Source organism: Oncorhynchus clarkii, chromosome 5 (assembly GCF_045791955.1).
Source record: "Oncorhynchus clarkii lewisi isolate Uvic-CL-2024 chromosome 5, UVic_Ocla_1.0, whole genome shotgun sequence".
In the NCBI taxonomy this organism is placed as follows: Eukaryota; Metazoa; Chordata; class Actinopteri; order Salmoniformes; family Salmonidae; genus Oncorhynchus; species Oncorhynchus clarkii.
In genome coordinates, this window is record NC_092151.1 from 62,393,059 (window position 1) to 62,418,475 (window position 25,417).

The 25,417-nt window shown below is 43.3% G+C and overlaps 2 protein-coding genes across 4 annotated transcripts in view; both read right to left on the bottom strand.

The window, feature by feature from the left end:
• The window catches only part of LOC139409732 (unconventional myosin-Va), a 22,466-nt gene extending 14,537 nt beyond the window's left edge, over positions 1–7,929 (bottom strand). Inside the window, exons 1-19 of the mRNA XM_071155121.1 lie at positions 7,912–7,929; positions 7,034–7,159; positions 6,757–6,925; positions 5,568–5,712; positions 5,148–5,304; positions 4,726–4,951; positions 4,483–4,596; positions 4,271–4,383; positions 3,918–4,186; positions 3,707–3,788; positions 3,441–3,581; positions 2,942–3,073; positions 2,746–2,829; positions 2,290–2,439; positions 1,998–2,095; positions 1,643–1,729; positions 1,085–1,411; positions 781–937; positions 1–52 (exon numbers count right to left, since the gene is read on the bottom strand). The exon at positions 1–52 is cut by the window's left edge and continues 188 nt beyond it. Coding sequence (XP_071011222.1) covers positions 1–52; positions 781–937; positions 1,085–1,411; positions 1,643–1,729; positions 1,998–2,095; positions 2,290–2,439; positions 2,746–2,829; positions 2,942–3,073; positions 3,441–3,581; positions 3,707–3,788; positions 3,918–4,186; positions 4,271–4,383; positions 4,483–4,596; positions 4,726–4,951; positions 5,148–5,304; positions 5,568–5,712; positions 6,757–6,925; positions 7,034–7,159; positions 7,912–7,929 — 2,647 coding nt within the window. The remainder of the gene's footprint in view (positions 53–780; positions 938–1,084; positions 1,412–1,642; positions 1,730–1,997; positions 2,096–2,289; positions 2,440–2,745; positions 2,830–2,941; positions 3,074–3,440; positions 3,582–3,706; positions 3,789–3,917; positions 4,187–4,270; positions 4,384–4,482; positions 4,597–4,725; positions 4,952–5,147; positions 5,305–5,567; positions 5,713–6,756; positions 6,926–7,033; positions 7,160–7,911) is intronic.
• LOC139409166 (methyl-CpG-binding domain protein 3-like) lies at positions 7,157–15,181 on the bottom strand. 3 transcript variants are annotated; one of them, XM_071153949.1, is made up of 7 exons: positions 15,089–15,181; positions 12,045–12,204; positions 11,657–11,794; positions 11,432–11,522; positions 10,991–11,168; positions 10,610–10,753; positions 7,157–10,053 (listed from the first exon to the last, which is right to left on the bottom strand). In XM_071153949.1, the coding sequence occupies exons 1-6, from the start codon at positions 15,100–15,102 to the stop codon at positions 10,615–10,617; spliced, it is 720 nt and encodes a 239-aa protein (XP_071010050.1). In that variant the 5' UTR covers positions 15,103–15,181; the 3' UTR covers positions 7,157–10,053; positions 10,610–10,614. The 3 variants fall into 3 exon arrangements, with proteins under 3 accessions (XP_071010050.1, XP_071010049.1, XP_071010051.1); XM_071153948.1 differs by lacking the exon at positions 15,089–15,181 and adding an exon at positions 14,037–15,034; XM_071153950.1 differs by lacking the exon at positions 15,089–15,181 and adding an exon at positions 14,133–15,031.
• Positions 15,182–25,417: the final 10,236 nt, after the last annotated feature.

Sequence of the window (25,417 nt, forward strand, 5' to 3'; positions counted from 1 at the left end):
GCCAGCCACGCACTGCAGACTGGAGCAACACCGCAGCCCGCTCTGCCACCACCTGGGGAGGGAGAGGATAGAAGGGATGCATTATATTATTGCACACAGTTATGATTAAGGACACTGAGTGTACAAAACATTAGGAACACCTCCTCTTTCCATGACATAGACTGACAAGGTGAATCCAGGTGAAAGGTATGATCCCTTATTGATGTCACCTGTTGAATACACTTCAATCAGTGTAGATGAAGGGGAGGAGACAGGTTAAAGAAGGATTTTTAAGCCTTGAGGCAAGGATTGTGTGTGTGTGCCATTCAGAGGGTACGGTAGTAGGTGCCAGTCAAGTAGTAGGTAGTGTCAAGGACTGCAAAGCTGATGGGTATTTCACGCTCAACAGTTTCCCGTGTGTATCAAGAATGGTCCACCACCCAAAGGACATCCAGTTAATTTAACATAACTGTTGGAAGCACTAGAGTCAACATGGGCCAGCATCCCTGTGGAATGAGAGAGAGTCCATGCCACAATGTATTGAGGCTGCTCTGAGGGCAAAAGGGGACGCAACTCAATATTAGGAAGGTGTTCCTGTACACTCAGTGTATCAGGATAGTCTAGAATCTGGATCTGATATTACTGAGGAATAGTTCCTGGGGCTGGAGCCCTGCCTTGACTTATCTCTGGAGGTTCAAGTTATCACATGTATGAAATGCATTTTATATTTAAGCTGTAAATAAAACCATTAGATGCTCTGATAAAAAAGATTTTGGGGCCTTCGTGCCAGTGTTTCCTCACCCGTCTGTATTGGCGTCGTGCCAGCGAGCCCCTGGTGAAAGCCTGGATGGTGACGGTGGCCTCGCGGATCATCAGAAACATCTGTCTTATCGCCACCATACGGTATGTCTTCTGGATGATCAGCGCTGCCTTGGTGTAGCGCAGAAGGTCTGCCAGCCTAGATCACACAGAACAGAACAGTCGCTTAAATAGTTGGACAAATGTAGGTAGCCTACTGCTGAGACACACTGTACTATATGACAGTATGAAGTGTAAAGCAGATTGACGTGCTGTTGTGTCACATAGTCAGTCATTCTGCTCTCACCGTCTAGCCAGGGCTCCTCTTGTGTATCTCTGGATGGTGAGTGTTGCCCAGCGTGTCTTGATGTATCGCCTGCGGCCCAGCCAGCCTCTGACCCAGCTCTGGATGATCACCCCGGCTGCCCTCAGTCTCTCTGCCCTCAGTCTCTCCAGCAGAGCCACCTGCCCAGCACGGAAGAACACCTTGGTCTTCCCAAAGCAATACTGCTCCGGGTCTGGAATGAGCTCCGGCAGGGCCCTCTGGCACGACGCCTGGATCTGTTCCTGAGTCTGAACCCCACCCCCGCGCAGCAGAACCCGGTACCGGCTGAAGAACTCTGCATAGGTCCACCTGGAACCAAGATGGTGGAAGGAAGAGAGGGACACATTTTCACAGAGTGAGTACAAATACTCTTGAGATCTTTAATTGTGCGTTTTTCATAAATGTTGGTGGCTACAGGACAGGTACAGTGTTACTGTATCGGTGAAATAACTATGCTACTATGTATTTGTTTTCTGTGCATGTGATGGGTTTATCTGTGAATATTCCAGAGGTGAAGCTGGTGTTAAATGTGCTGTGTACCTGGATGGGTAGCCTGCAGCACTGATGCGTATGGTCTCTAGCACCCCACAGGCTCGCAGCTGCTGGACGGCCCTTTTAGGGTCAAACCTGAGAGGGGAAATCTGCTTAACACGCTGCACACACACACACACACACACACAACCCCCCACTGACAATATTGATATTATACACACAACGCAACACATAATACACACTGCACACCCAACAAACACAGATAACATACTGTTTATCATACTACACACACACCTCTCTCCACATAATACACACATTATACACACTGTTTAACACACCGCACACACATGCCTCCCCCACCACAAACACACACACATGGCAGGAGCACAGGGGTCTGACTCACATAAAAGGCTCTTTGAGGTCATTGGGCTTAATACAGCGGATGTAGTGGGGAGTGGTGCTGTTCAGAGTGTCCATCAGCAGCTGCAGAGACTGACGGAACTGTTTGAAGAAACATGGAGGAACACACAAACTCACACTCCTGTCCTACAGTCCATAGAACATACAACAACATGCAACGAGCCATGGATGCAGTCATACAGACATTATTACTTCAAACAAATACATTCTGTCAACTGTTAAAAGCTGGACACGAATGGGGTTGCTTGGCCACAGCAGGGGGAGGCATACAGTACCTGGAAGCCCACAGTGAGTTTGTGTTCCCGCTGAGCTCTCATCCCAGGGCCAGAGCGCAGACTGCCATTGGGCAGAGAGGACTTCCCCTCTGAGAGGGACAGACTGCCCCCTACTGGCTTCTGCTGGAACAGCTCAGACACCAGCTCAGACTGACGGAGAGACAGACAGACAGGGTTACAGTATGTTAATAAGGCTTCATCTCTCCTTCTACTGTCCTCCATTTCACCCTAGGATCTTGATCTCAGCCTAGATTTCACCCCAGTCCGACAAAAGTGGACAGCTGAAATCTGGTTCCTCAGAGAGCCTCCCTCAAATTCCTCTACTCTTCAGATGCACTCAAAACTGACAGGGAGGTAAGAAAAGTGAGCCAAGACTTCTGTCAGGGGAAGCTGCAGATCCTCACTGTGTGAATGCAGATCATCAGAGTTGTAATTTAAGACATTGACAGGTGATACCTGACTGGCTCTTAGGATGTTGATGGGTTCCTCAAAAACTGTATCCCGGTTCTTGTCTAAAAACCCATCACATTCATATTGGACCTGACAAACAAAATAAAAAAGTTTAAGTTAAATACTTTACAGCAACCAGCACATTCTGCAAACAGGTCAAACTGAGGCATCTAATATACTCTGGCTAATATAACTAGCTCACCATGTCAGCAAAGTGCAGGATGATGAAGGCAGTGTTGGACATTCGAGGTTTGCGGAAGTGTGGACTGGGGTTGTTACTCTGATGCTGATCATACAGCTTCCTAGCCCAGCTCTCCTCTGAACCTTTGGGCATCTGATCAAGGAAACAGACACCATGGGAGGTAAGGTTTTTCTGGATCAATGTACATTTGATAAATCTTCTGTTTTTTATATAAATACTTTGAAGTTTGACTTTTAGTAGGAGAAAAACATTTAGTAGGAGAAAAACATTTCTGGCAGGACTTGTTGTTTTATATATACATATATATTTTTTTAATTGTTGGGGATCAAATCCATCACAAGGCGTTCATGGCTTGTCAGTGCACTCAGTAATGATTTAGATGCACAGCATATCCTGAGTACATGTACTTATTGTATTTCAAACCGATTTGGACACATGAACACAAACCAGACACAACACAATGTGGTCTTGATAGAAACCAGGACTGTGACTGACTGACCCTGCACTCCTCATCCAGCAGGTCGAGCAGGCCCAGCTGTCCCTCGATGAGAGCGATGCACGGCTGGTTATCACTAAACTCTATCCTGTTCCACGGCAGCTCCTCACGGACATACTCCTCCTGCTCCAACTGGAACACGTGCTGCATGGGTGAGGGGAGGAGAGGGAGACCAAGGGTTACTGAGGGGACATGAGGATAACAAGTTCATGGACATAGACTCACATTCATATTGATGTCCAACCCCCCACACACACTTGGTGACTCACCCTGTTGAATTGCTGCTGCAATTTCTCATTGGCGTAATTTATACAGAACTGTTCAAAACTGTTCCTTTCAAACGTCTCAAACCTGCCAAAGAGAAATGGACAAAAAGGGAAATCAACATGTTAATAATGTGTTGTTACTACAGTCATTACAGTAATTACAGGTATAACAACAACTTCATCTAAGGTGTGACCCCCTGCCCTTTCTACTCACCCATAGATGTCCAGCACTCCAATAAATGACTTGGGCTTCTCGCTCTGGGCTCGAAGGGCTGAGTTGAGCCGGGTCACTGTCCAGGTGAACAGCTGACCGTACACATGCTTGGCCAGGGCATCCCGGGCCTCTAGGGCCTGCTGACCAGGCATGGGCTTGACCAGCATCTCTCCCCCTACTGTCAGCCTGCGGTGGCACAGCCAGTGGGCCATCTGGGTCCTCTCCACCCCCAGCAGCTTGGAGAACACCGACAGGGAACGCTCCTCCCCCTGGTTATGGAATATTTTAACGAATTATGTGAGAGTTTTAGGGAAATACTGAACAAAAATGTAAGAAAAAACAAAAAATCTTACATCAATGTAACTTCGATCACCACCTCTCCCACTGGCCTGGATGTTGACATTGCCCAGGTGCAGAACAGCTGCAAGGATCCTGAAGAGCTCCATCTGCTGGTCCGGAGGCACACCTGGAGGAGTACACACAACACCGGCATGTTCAAACTGCATACCACTACAGTCAGAGTAAACATGTTAGCATAGACGTGTTTAATGTAGAAGCTGTATACCTAGAATGGTGAAAGCATTGCGAGTGCGCTCCAGATCTACTACATCATCAGTGCCTGGGATCTGCATGGAATCTTCCCCTCCTTGGTTCGTGTAGCGGAACGTTTCCGCACCACCTACAGAAACACACATCAAAACACGTAATGAACACATTCTGAAATACATGGCTAGACCCATAGACGTTCATTTCTTCCCTGCTGTTGACGTTGTAATAAGTTCCTGAATACATAGTGGTCCAGTCTCACCCAGTTTGAGGACTCTCATCTCTGGCAGGTCTCTAGAAGCACACAGCTGGTAGAAGATGTGGTAGTTTCTCTCCTGTGACGCCTGGAAGACGACTCGAGACTTCTCCAGCAGGTACGTCCTCATGTTGGCCCCAATGATGTCCCCCTTCCGTCCGAAGCCGATCTCAATGTACTTCCCAAACCGGCTACTGTTGTCATTGCGTGTAGTCTTAGCATTCCCAATGGACTAAAGAGTAAAGGAAATAATTACAAATACGATACATTACACTGTTTTACCTTTACAACTGAATACTGATATAATACAGTACTCATTTTCTATATGCAGAATACATGCTTTTTCCAAAATCACACTCTTCAAAAAAAAAAAATGTGAGTGAACCGCATTGCAGGTTAAGAGAACTCATTCACCCACATGTCAGTACCTCCATGATGGGGTTGGAGGCCAGTACTCTCTCCTCCACACTGGTCTGCTGGGCTGCTCCCCCCACCACAGCAAAGTAGCGCATGGTGAACTTAGCAGAGACTGTTTTCCCTGCTCCAGATTCCCCACTGATTATAATGGACTGGTTCTTCTCCTCCCTGCACACATAGACAACTACCCTCTTAATAATCTTGTCATGTACAGAGCTATTTGTCACACAGGGCAACTAAAGAGATCCGATCAAAGGCTCTCTCGTGTCACTGCTATTTTGTCTGTATAGAGCTCTTTACAAAGAACAGCAACCCTGGCTCAACCCCCCCAAGGAGCAGGCAAAATGACAGTGTTTTGAGGTAACAAAGGGCATATAAAATGGAGACCAAAGACTAGGGTGACCCCTGGCCCTTGACCTTTAACCCCTGACCTGGTCATGGTGCGGTAGGCCTCTTCTGCCACAGAGAAGATGTGAGGCTCCATGTCAGCCATGTCCTGCCCACTGTAGGCATCGATCACTTCCTCTCCATAGATGGGCAGCTGGTCATATGGGTTGAGGGCCACCAACACAATCCCTGGAATGAGCAGTTGGTGTGAATGACCAATGGTTTAAAGTACTTGAGTAAAAATACATTAAAGTATTATTTAAGTAGTTTTTCGGGGTATCTGTACTTTACTACCTATATTCTTGACAACTTTTACATTTAGTCCACTACATTGTATAATGTACTTTTTACTCCAGACATTTCCATGACAACCAAAAGTACTAGTTACATTTCGAATGCTTAGAAGGACTGGAAAATGGTCCAATTCAGACATGTATCAAGAGAACATCCCTGGTCACCCGTACTGCCTCTGATCTGGCGGACTCACTAAACACACATGCTTTGTTTGTAAATTATGTCTGAGTGTAGGAGTGTGCTCCTGGCTGTCCGTAAATTAAAAAAACAAGATCGGGCTGTTTGGTTTGCTTAATATTAGGAATTTGAAATTATTTAAACTTTTACTTTTGATATTTAAGTATATTTTTGCAATTACATTTACTTTTGATTCTTAAGTATATTTATAACCAAATACTTTTAGACTTTCACTCAAGTAGTATTTTATTGGGCGATTTTCACTTTTACTTGAGTCCTTTTCTATTAAGGCATCTTTACTTTTACTCAAGTATGACAATTGGGTACTTTTTCCACCACTGTAAATGACAGTGTTATTAATCGAATAAAAGGAATCTGTAAGAATACAAGATATTATTATTTTTCCTGTGACTTTTTATATATCAAAACTACTTCGATTATTGTTTATGTCTGCAACATATCACAGCAATCACATAAGATGCATGTGTTCTCAGGTTATTTAGCATCTTATGGAGAACCAATTTGTATGAAGCCAAAGAGAGGAGGCCATGTCCCTGTGAACTTTACACCTAGTAAAGATTATGTGGCCATGAGGCCATAATCATAAAAGCAGGAGCACACAGGAGCGGCATATATGTCCACTGGCAAAACAGCATCTGAAGAAAGACCTCCACCTTTGATCTCTTTCTGTCTCTCTCTCCATCTCTCTCAACCTATTCCTCTCTCTGTCTCTCCATCATATTTCCTCTCTCTGTTCCTTACCACAGTAGGTGTAGATGCTGCTGTAGTCCAGGAATCGGACTCTCAGGTTGTGTAGAACAGCAGGCTCGTGCAGGAAGCTGAGAGCAGTGAGGTCATTCTCCCCCTCCAGAATATCAGGGTTCGCCAGAGGAGGGAGGCCAGAGGGTGGCGCCACTGGGTACTGCACCTCCTAGAGGGGTGGCACATTAAATATTTGTCATTAATCAAATGCTTATCCAAGAGCGACTAACAATACATCTACAGTATGCCAGCTGTTGACTGTGTGTGAGTGTGTCACCCTGCCATCGCTGATCTGCAGCACCACATTCTCATCTCCAAGGTTGTAGTCCTTGAGGAGCTTGGCTGATACCCACACTGCCTCTGGGTCAGGTACCCACACACTGGCACCCTGTGATAGAAATAAACGTTATCACAAACGTTGAGCTCCTTGAAGAAACCCAGTGAAAAAGTAAGCATGCATTGAGGGGGATTTCCTGTACTAATGACCAACACCCTTGGCTGTATCACTTTCACACCAGGTGGACAGGCCAAACTGCCAGTTGCCCAAAAACACAGCTGTAGAGGATAGTATTACATCACACGGGACACTATCTGTTCTACTGCTCTACAGTCTGTCATTACTCTGTGTGCCTTTTACTGTTACACTGCCAGGTCCCACCCAAGCAAGACATTTGTCGTCCATCAGCATAAAACACCCTAAATGTCGTTAAGAATTAACGTCCGTCATCCCTCTCTGTCTCATCTTGGATTACTCATTATGTTCTCGCAGATCTATCCCAACACACAACACTTCCTGTGCAATATGATATTGTGTGTGTCATTGCTAGAGGAGTCTAGTTCCCTGAGCATGGGCATTTAAAGCATTTCCAGTTATTACATCTCTATTACTAGATTATGCCGTCGTGATACATACATAAGGTAGCCAGCAGGTAGCCTAGTGGTTCAGAGCGTTAGGCCACTAACAGAAAGGTTGCTGTTTGAATCCCAGAGCCAACTAGAAGAAAACAAATCCCAGGTCCAACTAGAAACATCTGTCAATGTGCCTACCTTTGGGCAAGGTACTTAACCCTCTGGATAAACTATGACTTCGTTGAAAATAAACTGTCAAAAAAGAAGTCTACTCCGCTATTCAGACATACAGGCGTAAACACTTACCTTGGCGTACAACTCCATAGTTCCAATCATAATCTTTTCCAGATATGAACCCTCGACCTGCAAAAACCCTGACCAATTTCAGAAGGGGTCTCCTAAATCACTCAAAAAGGCAACAAGGGTATCCTCTCCGAGATAGTTGGGTGTCCTCCTCCCCTATGAGTGTGTTCAAGCACCGCTCTGTCCCTTTGCACTTTGTTCTGTTTGACACTGACATGAAAACCCCTGAGAGGCAGCAGTCAGGTTAACTGTTAATCTCAAGGAGGTGATTGAGATGGAAGGATTTACAAGCACTTCTCTTCTACGATCTCATTCACAGCAGCAGTTAGCCTCAAGCTGTGGTGGCCTTCTCAGCACTGTTAAACACATGTAGTATTCAGAAGATACAAGACAAGGCAGTGCCAAGTATGGCTCATCAAAATAGAGACAAAAACTGACCATGGAAAAATGAAACCGTATTCTGTATTCTGTTGATACATTTTACTCAGTAACAAAAAATTCAGTTCAGCCTGCTGATGTTGGATAGGGATCTCATTGAGCTTGACAATTGAAACATACAAACTTTGAGAAATGTGGGTATATGTACAAAGCGCAATTATTTTTCTCAACACAGAATCTTTGGGCTGGATTTAATCTACATCGTGGAAAATCCACACTATAACTCCATTTTTTTTTTCTTACAAATTTTAAACAAATCGAATCTTTATTTAACTAGGCAAGTCAGTTAATAACAAACTCTTAATTTACAATGAAGGCCGACTGGGGGTAGGTGGGCCCCCTCCAGGGGCAGAACGACAGATTTTTACCACGTCAGCTCGGGGATTCGATCCAGCAACCTTTCTGTTACTGGCCCAACGCTCTAACCACTAGGCTACCTGCCACCCCAAAAAGGCATTTCAAAGACTGCATTCACATCAAACGCTGCATATGTCAACGGAATGTCAAAAAATGGCCTTTAAATTTAACACCGATCTTCCACGATACAGATCGAGTCCAGCCCTTAATCTTTAGTGAAACAAAATCGGCTTAGTTTACTCTGTCTGGCACCCAGTGCACAAGATAATGGAGGCAGCAAGTGTTGTGATGGCTTTGACCCATAATTGGAAACATTTTAAAAAGCATGGCCATGGGGACAAACATGCATTAGCTAGAAACAGCAACGTTAAACCAACAACTTCAGTGAGCAATGAGTGTTAAAATGAATAAAATCTACACAATGCAGGAGAGAAGGGTCCAAGTCACTTCTACTACCCATTTTAACCATGTACAGTATGACTTCACTCATAACTCGGTGTCATGTGGAAACACCACTAGCTATTGAAAAGCTGGATATGATGCTATAACAAAATAACTACAGTAGAATACTGCAAGACTTTCCAAAAAAAATCACAGGAACCATCTTTGGTCAATACTTGGTAAGGGGTTTGAATGGACTACATTACAATGACAAGAATACTTCCTTGAGAACACCATTCAATCATTTTTCACTAATTCTCTGTCCTGTGACTATAACTCATGCTTTAGAGTGCATCATTTGGGCAAATATATTGTTCCCTCTCATCAAAGCCTCTCTCCCATAGCCCTGTAAACTGAACCAAAGTACCCCTACACTGTGGTTCATCGAGCCCCATGGAGTGCATTAGAAACCCAGAAAGAAAAACAGCATTCGTTACTAATTGAAAATCTCCAAATACATTTAAAAAGTAGTTTTTTGTTTGTTTTGTGTGTGTGTGTGTGTGTGGGGGGGGGTTGATATGATTGTCACAACATACATCTCACATTCAGAAAATCCATACAATGTCTTGTAAAAAATAAAACTACATCATTGAACACTGAATTTGTCATACTGTATGTAAATCGCTCTCCTCTCACTCTGCACTGTCAAAAAGTTATTGGATGATCTCTTTTTCAAATGAAAGATTATTAGCTCAATTATTTGATTCAGAATGGCTTGGTCCAAGTCCTTTCTTAGCACTGGAGCCAGAAGAGCCCAACCAGCGGGCGAGGTGGGCAGTGGGTAGGTAAAGCTTCAGAGGGGTAGTAGGTGGAAAGTGGGCAGTTATTTTGGTTGGATTGGTACAGGTTTCATGGTCCTGTGGTAAGGTGCTGAAAGACCCATCCAAACTACTCTAACTCCCCATCACCCTGTAAGAGAGGAGAGGAAGAGATTTGTTGAAACGGCAAAACAAATAGACAGTAAATTATATTAGAAACGTGTCATCCCATGGGTGGCATGCTTTGCAGCTCTTAAATTAAAATCCTGACATCTATTGAGAAACCATCAATGTTGTACAAGCCTGAACAACCCTCACAATGTATTTTCAACAAAAGGAGGCCGTCAGCTAACCTTAAAGGTCCTTTAAACCAAATAATGTCTGTTCCAGGTGAGTAGGTATCAAAATGAGAATACTGGAAGCGATAGACACACACACACACACACACACACACACACACACACACACAGTAAAATAAAATAAGAGGAATACATTCAAAACTGAGGCTTAAATACACAAATAGAGGTTTTATTGGGCATCTTGATTTTTCATTGTGCAGAAAAGTGTGGAATTTAAAACGTTTCGGCATCAAGACATCAGTGTCAAACATCTATATTGAAGCCTCTGTTTTGGATTTATTCCTCTTTTGACAGTGTACGGGTCTCCATCTCTCCCACCAATACTGACACCTTTGAACAGTAGCCTACCTCTGCTATACAGTCTCCATGTCGTCATTGTCTTCCTCGAGTGAGTCGCCCTCGCTGACTGCTTCCTCCACATGAGCCAACATGTCCGCCATTAGAGCCTCCTCCAGCTTCTTCCTCACACTGTACACCAGCTCCTCCTGCTTCCTGCACTCACCATGAGCAGATAACACAACACACCAAAACATTTAGAGATATGAACTGAGATGAAAATAGCAAGGGAAAAATCAGCATTGTGTCATAATGTTCAAATACAATTCCATTAATGTATTCAGTTATTCAATTTATACATTCATTAAATGACTTCATAAATTCACAGATGCCATTACTTTTGGCACTGATAGGACTCCATGGATAGAGTGTACAGTCCTGTGTGTAGCCTACCTGATGTCCTCGTCAGTGACAATGAAGGCCTTGCACAGGGGCTGCGATGTGTTGAGCCACACCCCTGGGTTCTTCTCCACGGCTGCAGACAGCTGACCGGTAATGGGGGCTGCACTAGTGTGCAGGGCGCTGGCTATCGCTGACAGTAGAGTCTTGTCTGTACATCCAGGTCCAACTCCTGTAGGACAGACAGGTGTTCACAATCCCAGTAGCGAGAAGTCATTAAAAAAATAACAGGAAATGGGGATCATACTTGGCCCACTCTCTTACATTTACAATTCATTCAGCAGACACTCTTATCCGACTTAAGTGCATACATTTTCCCCGTACTGGTCCCCTGTGGGAATCAAACCCACAACCCTGGGATTGCAAGCACTTTGCTCTACCAACTGAGCTACACAGGTCTCCAGTTGGTAGAGCATAGCCACTCAGGACTCTTACCTTGAAGACCTTTAGGCAGGTCCATTGTCTTCACTAGCTCCTCTGCGATGTCAAAGGCATCGAGACCACCAAGCTTCTTCTCCCAGAAAAGCTGTAAATTTAAAAATAAAATAAAAATACAAATGGATTTAGATTTGGTCTCATTAGTCAAAATTATCTTCAGGAATAAAAGCATATAACTCAATGTAACTGTAGGTTACATTAAACAGCCGACAGGCTGTTTACCTGTCTCGGCTGGTCGACGGCTTTCTGTGGATCTGTCTTGACTTTGTTGCTGGGGTGGTTGGTAACCTTGGTGACAGGTTGCTTAAAGATGGAAGCAGTCTGTCTGACGGGGAGTGATGTGTTCAGGTCTGGCTTGCCCTTGAAGACACACAAAGAAACATTAGCCAACAGTGACAACCAACACGATATTGCCAGAGTGCTGTTCCTGAAATACTAGATAATATTAAACATGTGGGTTATCCTTAGCACCTGGGAGAAAAGTCTTGAAACACGTTATTCTGCCTTCTTTTTTCCTCTAACGGCTGGATTGACAGCGAATAAGGGTGCAGTCATTGAGAAGTTTGTCCAAAGTGTCTAGAAATATTACTTCAGAAGACAACCCTCTCACCTTGGTCTGATTGTTGTTGTCATAGCGCAGTCTCTGCCTGTTCTTGTTCAGTTTACTCATGAGCATCTTCCCTGTGCGGAAGTCAAAGGAGCTGAGGTCCATCTGGTTGCCAAGGTAACGAGCCAGCTGAGGCTTGCTCCGAAACTTCTTCCCGGTTGGACTAGGTGTGTGGGGGGGGGGGGGAACGGACAACAGAACACAGTGTGAGGATATGGACAACTGACCAGGGGATAGCAAGAGGGGAAAAGTAGAGAGATGGATACAGGTAACTGACAAAATAATGGAAATACTTGAGTAAATGAGGGATACAAAGTATATTGAAAGTGGGTGCTTCCACACAGGTGTGGTTCCTGAGTTAATTAAGCAATTAACATCCCATAATGCTTAGGGTCATGTATAAAACAGTTGGACAGGCCATTATTTTGGCTACCATGGATATGCCCCCATAGGATGACAGTGCCCCCATCCACAGGGCACGAGTGGTCACTCAATGGTTTGATGAGCATAAAAACTATTTAAGCCATATGCCATGACAGTCTCAGTCACCAGAACTGAACCCAATTGAACACTTATGGGAGATTCTAGAGCAACGCCCGAGACAGCATTTTCCACCATCGTCAACAAAACACCAAATGTGCTATTTATTGTGGAAGAATGGTATCGCGTCGCTCCAATAGAGGTCCAGGCACATAGAATATATTCCATAGTGCATTAAAGTGGTTCTGGATCATGGTGGCCCTATGAAGACAATTTATGTTCCGGTTTCCTTTATTTTGGCAGTTAACTGTAGATCAGGAAAGCTACAAACAGACAGACACGCAGACTCTGCAACAAACAAGTTTTAAGCTGAACAAAAACAAACTGGAGACATGAAGAGTAGATGTAAAACAAGATATCATGCAAGAACCAACACAGCCAAGGATTTACTATTCACAGATTATTCATATGGAAACAGTGAGTCTGCATTTATTTAACAAAACAATTGACCAATTTTATGTGTAATTGTATAATAAACTATTTAAGCAGTAGGATACATGTTAATGTATATTCCCAAATGTATGACCAATTCGCTATTAAATGTATAATAGTTTCAGATAAATGACCTATAAACTATTGGGATACAATGTAACTGGGCAATCGAGAGCGATAAATGTTGCAACATTTCGAACGTTCGATTGGAAACATTGTTTCACATTAATTGTGTAGACCGGTCGCCTTCTACTGCCTAGTTAGTTAGTTGTCAGCAGAATTTCATCTAGATCTTAATCCGTGGACAAAGGCGTTGATAAATCAGCAATAGAAATGCATACTCTGCTATAATAACAATTTATATCTCAAATACGTAGCCTATTGACGCACTGTTTATTTTTGATGCATTACGATTTTCTAAAACATTTAAAACAGTGTATGATTGACCAAACTATGGAAACATCCGTGCTTGCTGATAATTAATGCAAAAAATCTTGCACTTGCTTTCCATATCATAAATTGAGACAATTCACTTGAAAATAAGGTGCGTGCATCACACCACAGAATCAAAATGCGGTATAAAGTAGCCTACCACAAACTATACAATTGACCCGCCTCCCCAGCTCCTCCTCACCTAGCCTAAAAAATAACTTGTGGTTTCATGTTTTTTCCTCTGTGGCTATTAAACAATCGGCCAGTCGACTATTTAATAGTTAGTTCCTCTGGTCAAATAAAAATGATAAGGCTATTGTAAGGACACTAGGTTGACAGGTTCTTAGGCCTACATAGGCTAAACATTGGTTACCGAGATCCTTATCCAACAATTATGTAGAACTACGCTATGAGAGGTGGCCTAGTTACCCTGATGCCACAAATAGAACAGTAATATCGGCTACTCCCCTCCCCGAATTTCTGTCTCCAGGTCACCCCCCTCCAAGTAAACCCAGAGCCCCAAACCCCTTGTAATACCGCCCGTAGACTACATTTGCATGAGAACACCCTCCTCTTTCTCAGTAACGTTACCTAAAATAATAGACATCTCTTTTTCCCGCAGACAAACCCGACTTTCTGGTCACTTCTTCGATCTGCCAGCCCTTGGGGAGAGCCAAGCATGCCCACCTTTTCTTCTCCATGTTCTCCTGTGAAGTGTTCAGTGATTCTCTTTGCTAGCGTGTTTATATTTGGGGTTACATTTCGTGTTTTATACAATGACTCCGTCCATTAGTGACATAGGGCTCAAACACTATTCATGGGATCTCCCTCCCGATTTATCGCAGCTCTTTGTCGAAGACTACAGCATATCACTCCGCCGTAACCTTTAGCCATATCACTGCCTGCCTCGAGAGGGCAATGAGGGCTACATCCGCAATACATTGGACCTTCGCCAACATTGCATTATTGAATCCTGAACCGATAAATCATTGATTTGACGAGCGCGGTAGCCTACGCGAACGCTCCAAAAGTAGAAAATTATAATAGAGCATTATAATATAGCCTATCCCCAAAATATGGATAGATTTCCAATATGATTTCACAACATCAACAAAGGAGATTATTCAGGCAAAGTTTCACATAGGTAAAATTCGAGAACGCCGTGAGTCATTTTGACCACGACCAAACTCACTTGTCATTCAGTCGTTTACATAATGCTTTTTTTATGAATGGACAAAGTAGGCAGGAGCTTCATGGGTTGAGATGGCTACATGAATTACAATACTTTGAAATATTCGGTATAAAACAATTATCTATTTAGAGCTAGAGTAGTAATTAGTCATCTCACGAATTCCTTACCAAACGAATTTACTCGTCATATTTAGAAAAAAATGGATTGCTATTAAGAAAAGTTAAACTGCAACACCAATAAGTGTGTAACTAAATTTGGAATCCCTGAACACTACCTACAGTTCAATGGTTTGCGGATACACTCGAGACCACCGAAACGCCTCCCACACGAGAACCTTTCATCGATGACAAAATAGTATTTTGCAACAATGCATTCCTAAAACAACACATTTAATGTCAAAGATAGCAATATAAGAAATATAGATGGGTATTACTTTGTGTAGGGTACTTACTCGTTTTTGTCCATCTCGCATAATATCTAGGTTTCTCCCTTTCGGTCTGTGTTAAATCCCTTCTCCCCTCCTTTCACTCCCCTCCCCCTTCAACGAGAGAAATGAAAGACATCCGCGCAAAAACAGAATCGCCCCCAGATTAAACCTGATTGTTAATAATGGATATCAATGGGGGTTTGAAACAAAGTCGCCCTGTGTGTTTCAAATAGTCAATGTATCCAACAAGAAACACAAGACAATGTATCCTTTATGATAGTAACTGAAATGTGACATGTAACTAACTATCTTTCTGAATCTTCAGAGCAGCCCACATGTGTACTATTTAGCAAGGAAGCGTAAAACGAGTCATTAAACTGTAACAGTGGTTGCTAATACCACTTTGTATTTCAGTTGGACAAAGTATCGAGTGTCAAATACATTTTTACAGACAATATTTGACAAATAACCAGTTTCTCTCAGTGACTGACTAACCAATTATTTGCAATTCCATTCAAATGGTTGCAGCATGTCCTTACTTGGAGGATATGCTGCCTTCTCTTATTTGATGCGGTGTGAACGTTAACTTCACTCCAGGAATGTTAAACAAAAGAAAACATATTTACAAGCATTTTTAAACCAATTGAATTTATTGGTAAAATACTTCACGCATTAATAAATATTTTTGGGAACTTCTCAAAATAACTTTCACACAATCGTATCAACGAGTTTGCCACCCAAACGCTGCATTGTGTAGAATAATGACAAAGACAGTAATTAAATGACATTTATTGACATTAAATAACAAAACAGCATTCAAGTTAACATGACATCCTTTTGTGCAAACCCCTACAAGCTCTGTGTCGCGTCATTCCACTTTAGCCAACGCAGAAAGAGAAAGCACTCCACCCATGCCCATCTCCAAGTCATAGTCCTGCAGATAGACACAAACACTCCAGTCATTAGCAGTAATATTACACAAATATAATTCTTTATTAATTCATTCGCTAGCATATCCTTAGGGGACGAATGAAAATTGTAAATTGTTTTTAAAGTTGGAATCCACAGCAGAAACTGCGCTACTGTTGCCACATGGGCCTTGTTACTGGGGTTTTATACTGTGTATTTAAATACTATTATAAACAGCTCATTCTAATATTTCTACTACTGTACTTTAGTTACACTTTATACACACAACGTATATTTATTTATATACCGCTGTACATACCATTCCTAGTACATCTTGTGTGAATCCATCCGGTGTATATAAAGTGCATTCAGCAAGTGTGCATACCCATTGATATATTCCACATTTTGTTGTGTTGCAACCTGAATTCAAAATGGATTAAATATTTTTATGAATGAATGATATTTCATTCATATTATTTCCCCCCTCACCCATTTACACACAATACCCTATAATGACAAAGTGAAAACATATTTTTAGAAAACGACACCTGTGAGTCAATACTTTGTAGAAATATTATTTGGCAGTGATTACAACTGTGACTTTTCAGGGTAAGTCTCTAAGAATTTTCCACACTAGGACTGTACAACATTTGCCCAGTGTTGTTTCCAAAATTCTTCAAGCTCTGTCAAAATTGGTTGTTTACAATTGCAGGTAAACCATTTTTGGGTCTTGCCATAGATTTTCAAGTAGATTTACTTTGCATTCGGAAAGTATTCTGACCCTTTGACTTTAAAAAATTACATTACAGCCTTAATCTAAAATTGATTAAATAACCCCGACCCCCCAAACAATCTACACACAATACCCCATAATGACAAAGCTAAAACTATTTTATTTTTTGCAAAATGTATAAAAAAAATGAAATATCACAAGTATTCAGACCCTTTACTCATTAGTTTGTTGAAGCACCTTTGGCAGCGATTACAGCCTTGAGCCTTCTTGGGTATGACACTACAAGCTTGGCACAGTTGTATTTGGGGAGTTTCTTCCATTCTTCTCTGCAGATCCTCTTAAACTCTGTAAGGTTGAATGGGGAACATCGCTGCACAGCTATTTTCAGGTCTCTCCAGAGATGTTCGATCGGGTTCAAGTCCGGGCTCTGGTTGGGCCACTCAAGGACATTCAAAGACTTGTCCCGAAGCCACTCCTGCGTTGTCTTGGCTGGAGCAGGTTTTCATCAGGGCTCTCTCTGTACTTTGCTCCATTCATCTTTCCCTCGATCCTGACTAGTCTCCAAGTCCCTGTCGCTGGTAAACATCCCCACAGCATGATGCTGCCACCACCATGCTTCACCGTAGGGATTCTGCAAGGTTTCCTCCAGATGTGACACTTGGCATTCAGGCCAAAGAGTTCAATCTTGGTTTCATGAGACCAGATAATCTTTTTTTCTCATGGTCTGAGAGTCTTTAGGTGCCTTTTTTCCAAACTCCAAGTGGGCTGTCATGTGGCTTTTAAAGAGGTGTGGCTTCCATCTGGCCCCTCTACCATAAAGCCCTGATTGGTGGAGTGCTGCAGAGATGGTTGTCTTTCCTGAATCTTCTCCCATCGCCTCAGAGAAACTCTGGAGCTCTGTCAGAGTGACCATCGGGTTCTTGGTCACCTCCCTGACCAAGGCCCTTCTCCCCCGATTGCTCAGTTTGGCCCAGGCGGCCAGCTCTAGGAAGAGTCTTGGTGGTTCCAAACTTCTTCCCTCTCACCCTCCCCTCCCAGAGGACCTGAGCCCCATGCCTCACAACTACCTGGCCTGAGGACTCCTGGCTGTCCCCAGGACACCTTGTTGAAAACAAGACTCCCCAAATTTTATCAGCATATCGATTGCGCAACCAGGGGAGGAAAGACCTTGGACCATTGTTACTCTAACTTCCGCGACGCATATAAGGCCCTGCCCCGCCCCCCTTTCGGAAAAGCTGACCACGACTCCATTTTGTTGATCCCTGCCTACAGACAGAAACTAAAACAAGAGGCTCCCACGCTGAGGTCTGTCCAACGCTGGTCCGACCAAGCTGACTCCACACTCCAAGACTGCTTCCATCACGTGGACTGGGAGATGTTTCGTATTGCGTCAGATAACAACATTGACGAATACGCTGATTCGGTGTGCGAGTTCATTAGAACGTGCGTTGAAGATGTCGTTCCCATAGCAACGATTAAAACATTCCCTAACCAGAAACCGTGGATTGATGGCAGCATTCGTGTGAAACTGAAAGCGCGAACCACTGCTTTTAATCAGGGCAAGGTGTCTGGTAACATGACCGAATACAAACAGTGCAGCTATTCCCTCCGCAAGGCTATCAAACAAGCTAAGCGCCAGTACAGAGACAAAGTAGAATCTCAATTCAACGGCTCAGACACAAGAGGCATGTGGCAGGGTCTACAGTCAATCACGGACTACAGGAAGAAACCCAGCCCAGTCACGGACCAGGATGTCTTGCTCCCAGGCAGACTAAATAACTTTTTTGCCCGCTTTGAGGACAATACAGTGCTACTGACACGGCCTGCAACGAAAACATGCGGTCTCTCCTTCACTGCAGCCGAGGTGAGTAAGACATTTAAACGTGTTAACCCTCGCAAGGCTGCAGGCCCAGATGGCATCCCCAGCCGCGCCCTCAGAGCATGCGCAGACCAGCTGGCCGGTGTGTTTACGGACATATTCAATCAATCCCTATACCAGTCTGCTGTTCCCACATGCTTCAAGAGGGCCACCATTGTTCCTGTTCCCAAGAAAGCTAAGGTAACTGAGCTAAATGACTACCGCCCCGTAGCACTCACATCCGTCATCATGAAGTGCTTTGAGAGACTAGTCAAGGACCATATCACCTCCACCCTACCTGACACCCTAGACCCACTCCAATTTGCTTACCGCCCAAATAGGTCCACAGACGATGCAATCTCAACCACACTGCACACTGCCCTAACCCATCTGGACAAGAGGAATACCTATGTGAGAATGCTGTTCATCGACTACAGCTCGGCATTCAACACCATAGTACCCTCCAAGCTCGTCATCAAGCTCGAGACCCTGGGTCTCGACCCCGCCCTGTGCAACTGGGTACTGGACTTCCTGACGGGCCGCCCCCAGGTGGTGAGGGTAGGCAACAACATCTCCTCCCCGCTGATCCTCAACACTGGGGCCCCACAAGGTTGCGTTCTGAGCCCTCTCCTGTACTCCCTGTTCACCCACGACTGCGTGGCCACGCACGCCTCCAACTCAATCATCAAGTTTGCGGACGACACAACAGTGGTAGGCTTGATTACCAACAACGATGAGACGGCCTACAGGGAGGAGGTGAGGGCCCTCGGAGTGTGGTGTCAGGAAAACAACCTCACACTCAACGTCAACAAAACTAAGGAGATGATTGTGGACTTCAGGAAACAGCAGAGGGAACACCCCCCTATCCACATCGATGGAACAGTAGTGGAGAGGGTAGCAAGTTTTAAGTTCCTCGGCATACACATCACAGACAAACTGAATTGGTCCACTCACACAGACAGCATCGTGAAGAAGGCGCAGCAGCGCCTCTTCAACCTCAGGAGGCTGAAGAAATTCGGCTTGTCACCAAAAGCACTCACAAACTTCTACAGATGCACAATCGAGAGCATCCTGGCGGGCTGTATCACCGCCTGGTATGGCAACTGCACCGCCCTCAACCGTAAGGCTCTCCAGAGGGTAGTGAGGTCTGCACAACGCATCACCGGGGGCAAACTACCTGCCCTCCAGGACACCTACACCACCCGATGTCACAGGAAGGCCATAAAGATCATCAAGGACATCAACCACCCGAGCCACTGCCTGTTCACCCCGCTATCATCCAGAAGGCGAGGTCAGTACAGGTGCATCAAAGCTGGGACCGAGAGACTGAAAAACAGCTTCTATCTCAAGGCCATCAGACTGTTAAACAGCCACCACTAACACTGAGTGGCTGCTGCCAACACACTGACACTGACTCAACTCCAGCCACTTTAATAATGGGAATTGATGGGAAATGATGTAAATATATCACTAGCCACTTTAAACAATGCTACCTTATATAAATGTTACTTACCCTACATTATTCATCTCATACGCATACGTATATACTGTACTCTATATCATCGACGGTATCCTTATGTAATACATGTATCACTAGCCACTTTATACTATACTATGCCACTTTGTTTACATACTCATCTCATTTGTACATACTGTACCCGATACCATCTACTGTATCTTGCCTATGCTGCTCTGTACCATCACTCATTCATATATCCTTATGTACATATTCTTTATCCCCTTACACTGTGTACAAGACAGTAGTTTGGAATTGTTAGTTAGATTACTTGTTATTACTGCATTGTCGGAACTAGAAGCACAAGCATTTCGCTACACTCGCATTAACATCTGCTAACCATGTGTATGTGACAAATAAAATTTGATTTGATTTGATTTGTGCTGCTGCTCTAGTTTCAACTGTTCTGCCTATGGAACCCCTATCTGTTCACCGGACGTGCTACCTTGTCCCGGACCTGCTGTTTTCGACTCTCTACCGCACCTGCTGTCTTGACCTCTGAATGCTCGGCTATAAAAAGCCAACTGACATTTACTCGAGGTACTGACCAGATGCACCCTCTACAACCCTGCTGGTCACCTATGAAAGTTTGAATGTCTTGAAGAACAATCTGGCCTTAATGGCCATATACAGCCAGAAGAAGACTGGCCACCCCCCAGAGCCTGGTTCCTCTCTGTTTCTTTCTAGGTTCCTGCCTTTCTAAGGATTGTTTTCTAGCCACTGTGCATCTGCATTGCTTGCTGTTTGGGGTTTTAGGCTGGGTTTCTGTATAGCACTGTGACATCGGCTGATGTAAAAAGGGCTTTATAAATACAGTTGATTGATGGAGGCCACTATGTTCTTTGGGACTTTCAATGCTGCAGAAATGTTTTGGTACCCTTCCCCAGATCTGTCACTTGACACAATCCTGTTTCGGAGCTCTACGGACAATTCCTGTACTGGTCAACTGTGGGACCTGTAATGTGGAAAATGTCAAGGGGTCTAAATACTTTCCGAATGCACTGTAGACAGGTGTGTGTCTTTCCAAATGATGTCCAATCAATTTAAAATGTACCACACGTTGACTCAAATCAAGTTGTAGAAACAGCTCAAGGATGATCAATGGTAACAGGATGCACCGGCTTGCCATAACAAAGGGGTTGAATACTTACTGATTTAAGACATTTCAACTTTTCATTTTGTCAAAATGTCTAAAAACATGAATCCACTTTGACAGTATGGGGTATTGTGCGGGAGGCCAGTAAAAAAAATAAAAATAAAAATAAAAATAAAAAAGTTAACTAAATTTTAAATTCAGGCTGTAATAACAAAATGTGGAAAAAGTCAAGGAGTGTGAATACTTTCTGAAGTTACTGTACATATTGATTGCATTTGGATAACACATATGGAATAATCTAGTAACCAAAAAAACCTGAATCAAAATGTATTTAACATTATTCAAAGCAGCTACCCTTTGCCTTAATGACAGCTTTGTACACTCAACCTTCTCTCAACCAGCTTCACCTGGAATGCTTTTCCAACAGTCTTGAAGGAGTTCCCACATATGCAGAGTACTTAATGGCTGCTTTTCCTTCACTCTGCGGTCCAACTCATCCCAAACCATCTCAATTGGGTTGCGGTAGTATGATTGTGGCCAGGTCATCTGATGCAGCACTCCATCACTCTCCTGCTTGGTAAAATAGCCCTTACACAGCCTGGAGTTGTGTTTGGTCATTGTCCTGTTGAAAAACAAATGATAGTCCCACTAAGCACAAACCAGAAGGGATGGCATATTGCTGTGGTAGCCATGTTGGTTAATTTAGTATGCCTTGAATTCAAAATAAATCAATCAGACCGTGTCACCAGCAAAGCACCCCCACACCATCTCCTCCTGCATGCTTTACAGTGGGAACCACACATGTAGAGATCATCAGTTCATCTACTCTGCGTCTCAAAGACATGGCGGTTGGAACCAAAAATCACAAATTTGTCTCATCAAACCAAAGGACAGAAAATTCCACCGGTCTAATGTCCATTGCTCGTGTTTCTTGGCCCAAGCAAATCTCTTCTTATTATTGGTGTCCTTTAGTAGTGGTTTCTTTGCAGCAATTTGACCATGAAGGCCTGATTCATGCACTCTCCTCTGAACAGTTGATGTTGTGATGTGTCTGTTACGTCAACTCTGTGAAGCATTTATTTTGGCTGCAATGTCTAAGGCTGATAACTCTAATGAACTTATCCTCTGCAGCAGAGGTAACTCTGGGTCTTCCATTCCTGTGGTGGTCCTCATGAGAACCAGTTTCATCATAGCACTTGATGGTTTTTGCGACTGCACTTGAAGAAACGTTCAAAGTCCTTGACATTTTCCCGAATTGACTGACCTTCATGTTTTAAAGTAATGATGGACTGTCGTTTCTCTTTGCTTATTTGAGCTGTTCTTGACCTAATATGAACTTGGTCTTTTACCAAATAGGGCCATCTTCTGTATACCAACCCAACTGCTTGGCTCAAATGCATTAAGGAAAGAAATTCCACAAATTAACAAGGCACAGCTGTTAATTGAAATGCATTCCAGGGGACTACCTCATGAAGCTGGTTGAGAGAATGCCAAGAGTGTGCAAAGCTGTCATCAAGGCAAAGGGTGGCTACTTTGAAGAATCTCAAATATAAAATATTTAGATTTTATGGTTACTATATGATTCTATGTGTGTTATTTCAAAGTTTTGATGTCTTCACTATTATTGTACAATGTAGAAAATAGTTTTAAAAAACACACAAAAAACGGAATGATAGGTGTGTATACATTTGAAGTCGGAAGTTTACATACACCTTAGCCAAATACATTTAAACTACGTTTTTCACAATTCCTGGCATTTAATCCTAGTAAAAAAATTCCCTATCTTAGGTCAGTTAGGATAACCACTATTTTAAGAATGTGAAATGTCAGAATAATAGTAGAGAATGATTGATTCCAGCTGTTATTTATTTCATCACATTCCTAATCCGTCAGAAGTTTACATACACTCAATTAGTATTTGGTAGCATTGCCTTTAAATTGTTAATTTGGGTCAAATGTTTTAGGTAGCCTTCCACAAGCTTCCCACAATAAATTGGGTGAATTTTGGCCCATTCCTCCTGACAGAGCTGGTGTAACTGAGTCAGGTTTGTAGGCCTCCTTGCTCGCCGCACAAGCTTTTTCAGTTATGCCCACACATTTTCTATAGGATTGAGGTCAGGGCCTTGTGATGGCCACTCAAATACCTTGATTTTGTTGTCCTTATTCCAAAGTTGTGTCAAAATGGCAGTATGCTTGGGGTTATTGTCCATTTGGAAGACCCATTTGTGACCAGGCTTTAACAAGACTGATGTCTTGAGATGTTGCTTCAACATATCCAAATAATTTTCTTTCCTCATGATGCCATCTATTTTGTGAAGTGCATCAGTCCCGCCTTCAGCAAAGCACCCCCACAACATGATGCTGCCACCCCCGTGCTTCACAGTTGGGATAGTGTTCTTCAGCTTGCAAGCCTCCCCCTTTGTCCTCCAAACATAACGATGGTCATTATGGCAAAACAGTTCTATTTTTGTTTCATCAGACCAAAGGACATTTCTCCAAAAAGTATGATATTTGTCCCCATGTGCAGTTCAAACCATAGTCTGGCTTTTTTATGGCGGTTTTGGAGCAGCGACTTCTTCCTTGCTGAGCGGCCTGTCAGCTTATGTCGATTTAGGACTCGTTTTTACTGTGGATATAGATACTTTTGTACCTGTTTCCTCCAGCATCTTCACAAGGTCCTTTGCTGTTGTTCTGGGATTGATTTGCACTTTTCGCACCAAGGTACGTTCATCTCTAGGAGACAGAATGCGTCTCCTTCCTGAGCAGTATGATGGTTGCGTGGTCCCATGGTGTTTATACTTGCGTACTATTGTTTACACAGATGAACGTGGTACCTTCAGACGTATGGAAATTGCTCCCAAGGATGAACCAGTCTCGTGGAGGTCTACACATTTTTTCTGGGGTCTTGGCTGATTTCTTTTGATTTTCCCATGATGTCAAGCAAAGAGGCACTGAGTTTGAAGGTAGGCCTTGAAATACATTCCCACGTACACCTCCAATTGACCCAAATTATATCAATTAGCCTATCAGAAGCTTCTAAAACCATGACATCATTTTCTGGAATTTTCCAAGCTGTTTAAAGGCACAGTCAACTTAGTGTATGTACACTTCTGACCCACTGGAATTGTGATACGGTGAATTATAAGTGAAATAATCTGTCTGGCAACAATTGTTTGAAAAATAAATTGTGTCATGCACAAAGTAGATGTCCTAACAGACTTTCCAAAACTATAGTTTATTAACAAGAAATTTGTGGAGTGGTTGAAAAGCGAGTTTTAATTGACGCCAACCTAAGTGTATGTAAACTTCCGACTTCAACTGTATACATATATATTTTTTAAATGTTGTATAGGGAACATTTGTAAAGGAGACCGAGGTCTCAATGTCTTCCCTGTTAAAATTAAGGTTGAATAAAAATACCTTTAAAAAACATCTGATAACTTGACTACGCAACCAATAAACTGATTTGTCCTTTGTTTACTTGACGAATGAGAGGGGAGCGTCGCGCATCCATAATAAAAAAAAAAGTGCACTACATTAATGATGTTCTATCAAGCGTGCAGTGATATCCGAGAGGGGGGGGGGGGACACCGGTGTTCTTTGTTTGTAGTAACTTTGTTGTAATATTGCCAACAAACATGGCAGTTCTAGTTAAGGACAGTGCATGTGTTGGCCAAGCAATAGCCTATAACTACAGGCTTGAAAGGATTGTTAAGTTGCTTTGGAAATAAACACACAATTAAACACACCCCAGAATTATTTTCTCACTTTATGTTCACTTACCAATCTGAGCCATAGAGGTGACTCTAGTCGTCCTTGAACTTGCCGTTGATATAGGGCACCCAGTCCAGGATCAGCCTCCAGTCTGTAAAGTAGACAAGGGCAACTCCGCCCACCGACCCCCAACCAGCCATTGTGGGAACCCTGGACAAATGATAACATGGGGGGGGGGGGTAGATATTTGAAGTCCAGTATCTACTACAGGAGTTTGCACTACAGCTGCCTATTCAGTCCCTCCCACCCCCCCAATATTTAACCCCTTGACCACTCAACCTAGAGATCACTTGAGGTGGTGTAGGCTATTTTGGTTGGCATATCAATACAACAATGTATCTAAATTCCTATCAAATCGAAAAAAGGGGGTCAGTCTCACACGGTCACACATCAAGGCCAAGGGTAAGCTAGCTAACTAAACTCCACTCCATGGTGAAGGAAGTGGAGATTGGGCCCTAAGGGTAAGC

Coding starts and splice junctions, on each gene's coding strand:
- LOC139409166 (XM_071153948.1), bottom strand. CDS start 14,146: ATGGAGAAGAAAAGGTGGGCATGCTTGGCTCTCCCCAAGGGCTGGCAG. Junction 12,205..14,036: donor AGAGATGTCTATTATTTTAG/GTAACGTTACTG, acceptor CCACACACCTAG/TCCAACCGGGAAGAAGTTTC. Junction 10,754..10,990: donor GTCACTGACGAGGACATCAG/GTAGGCTACACA, acceptor TGGTGAGTGCAG/GAAGCAGGAGGAGCTGGTGT.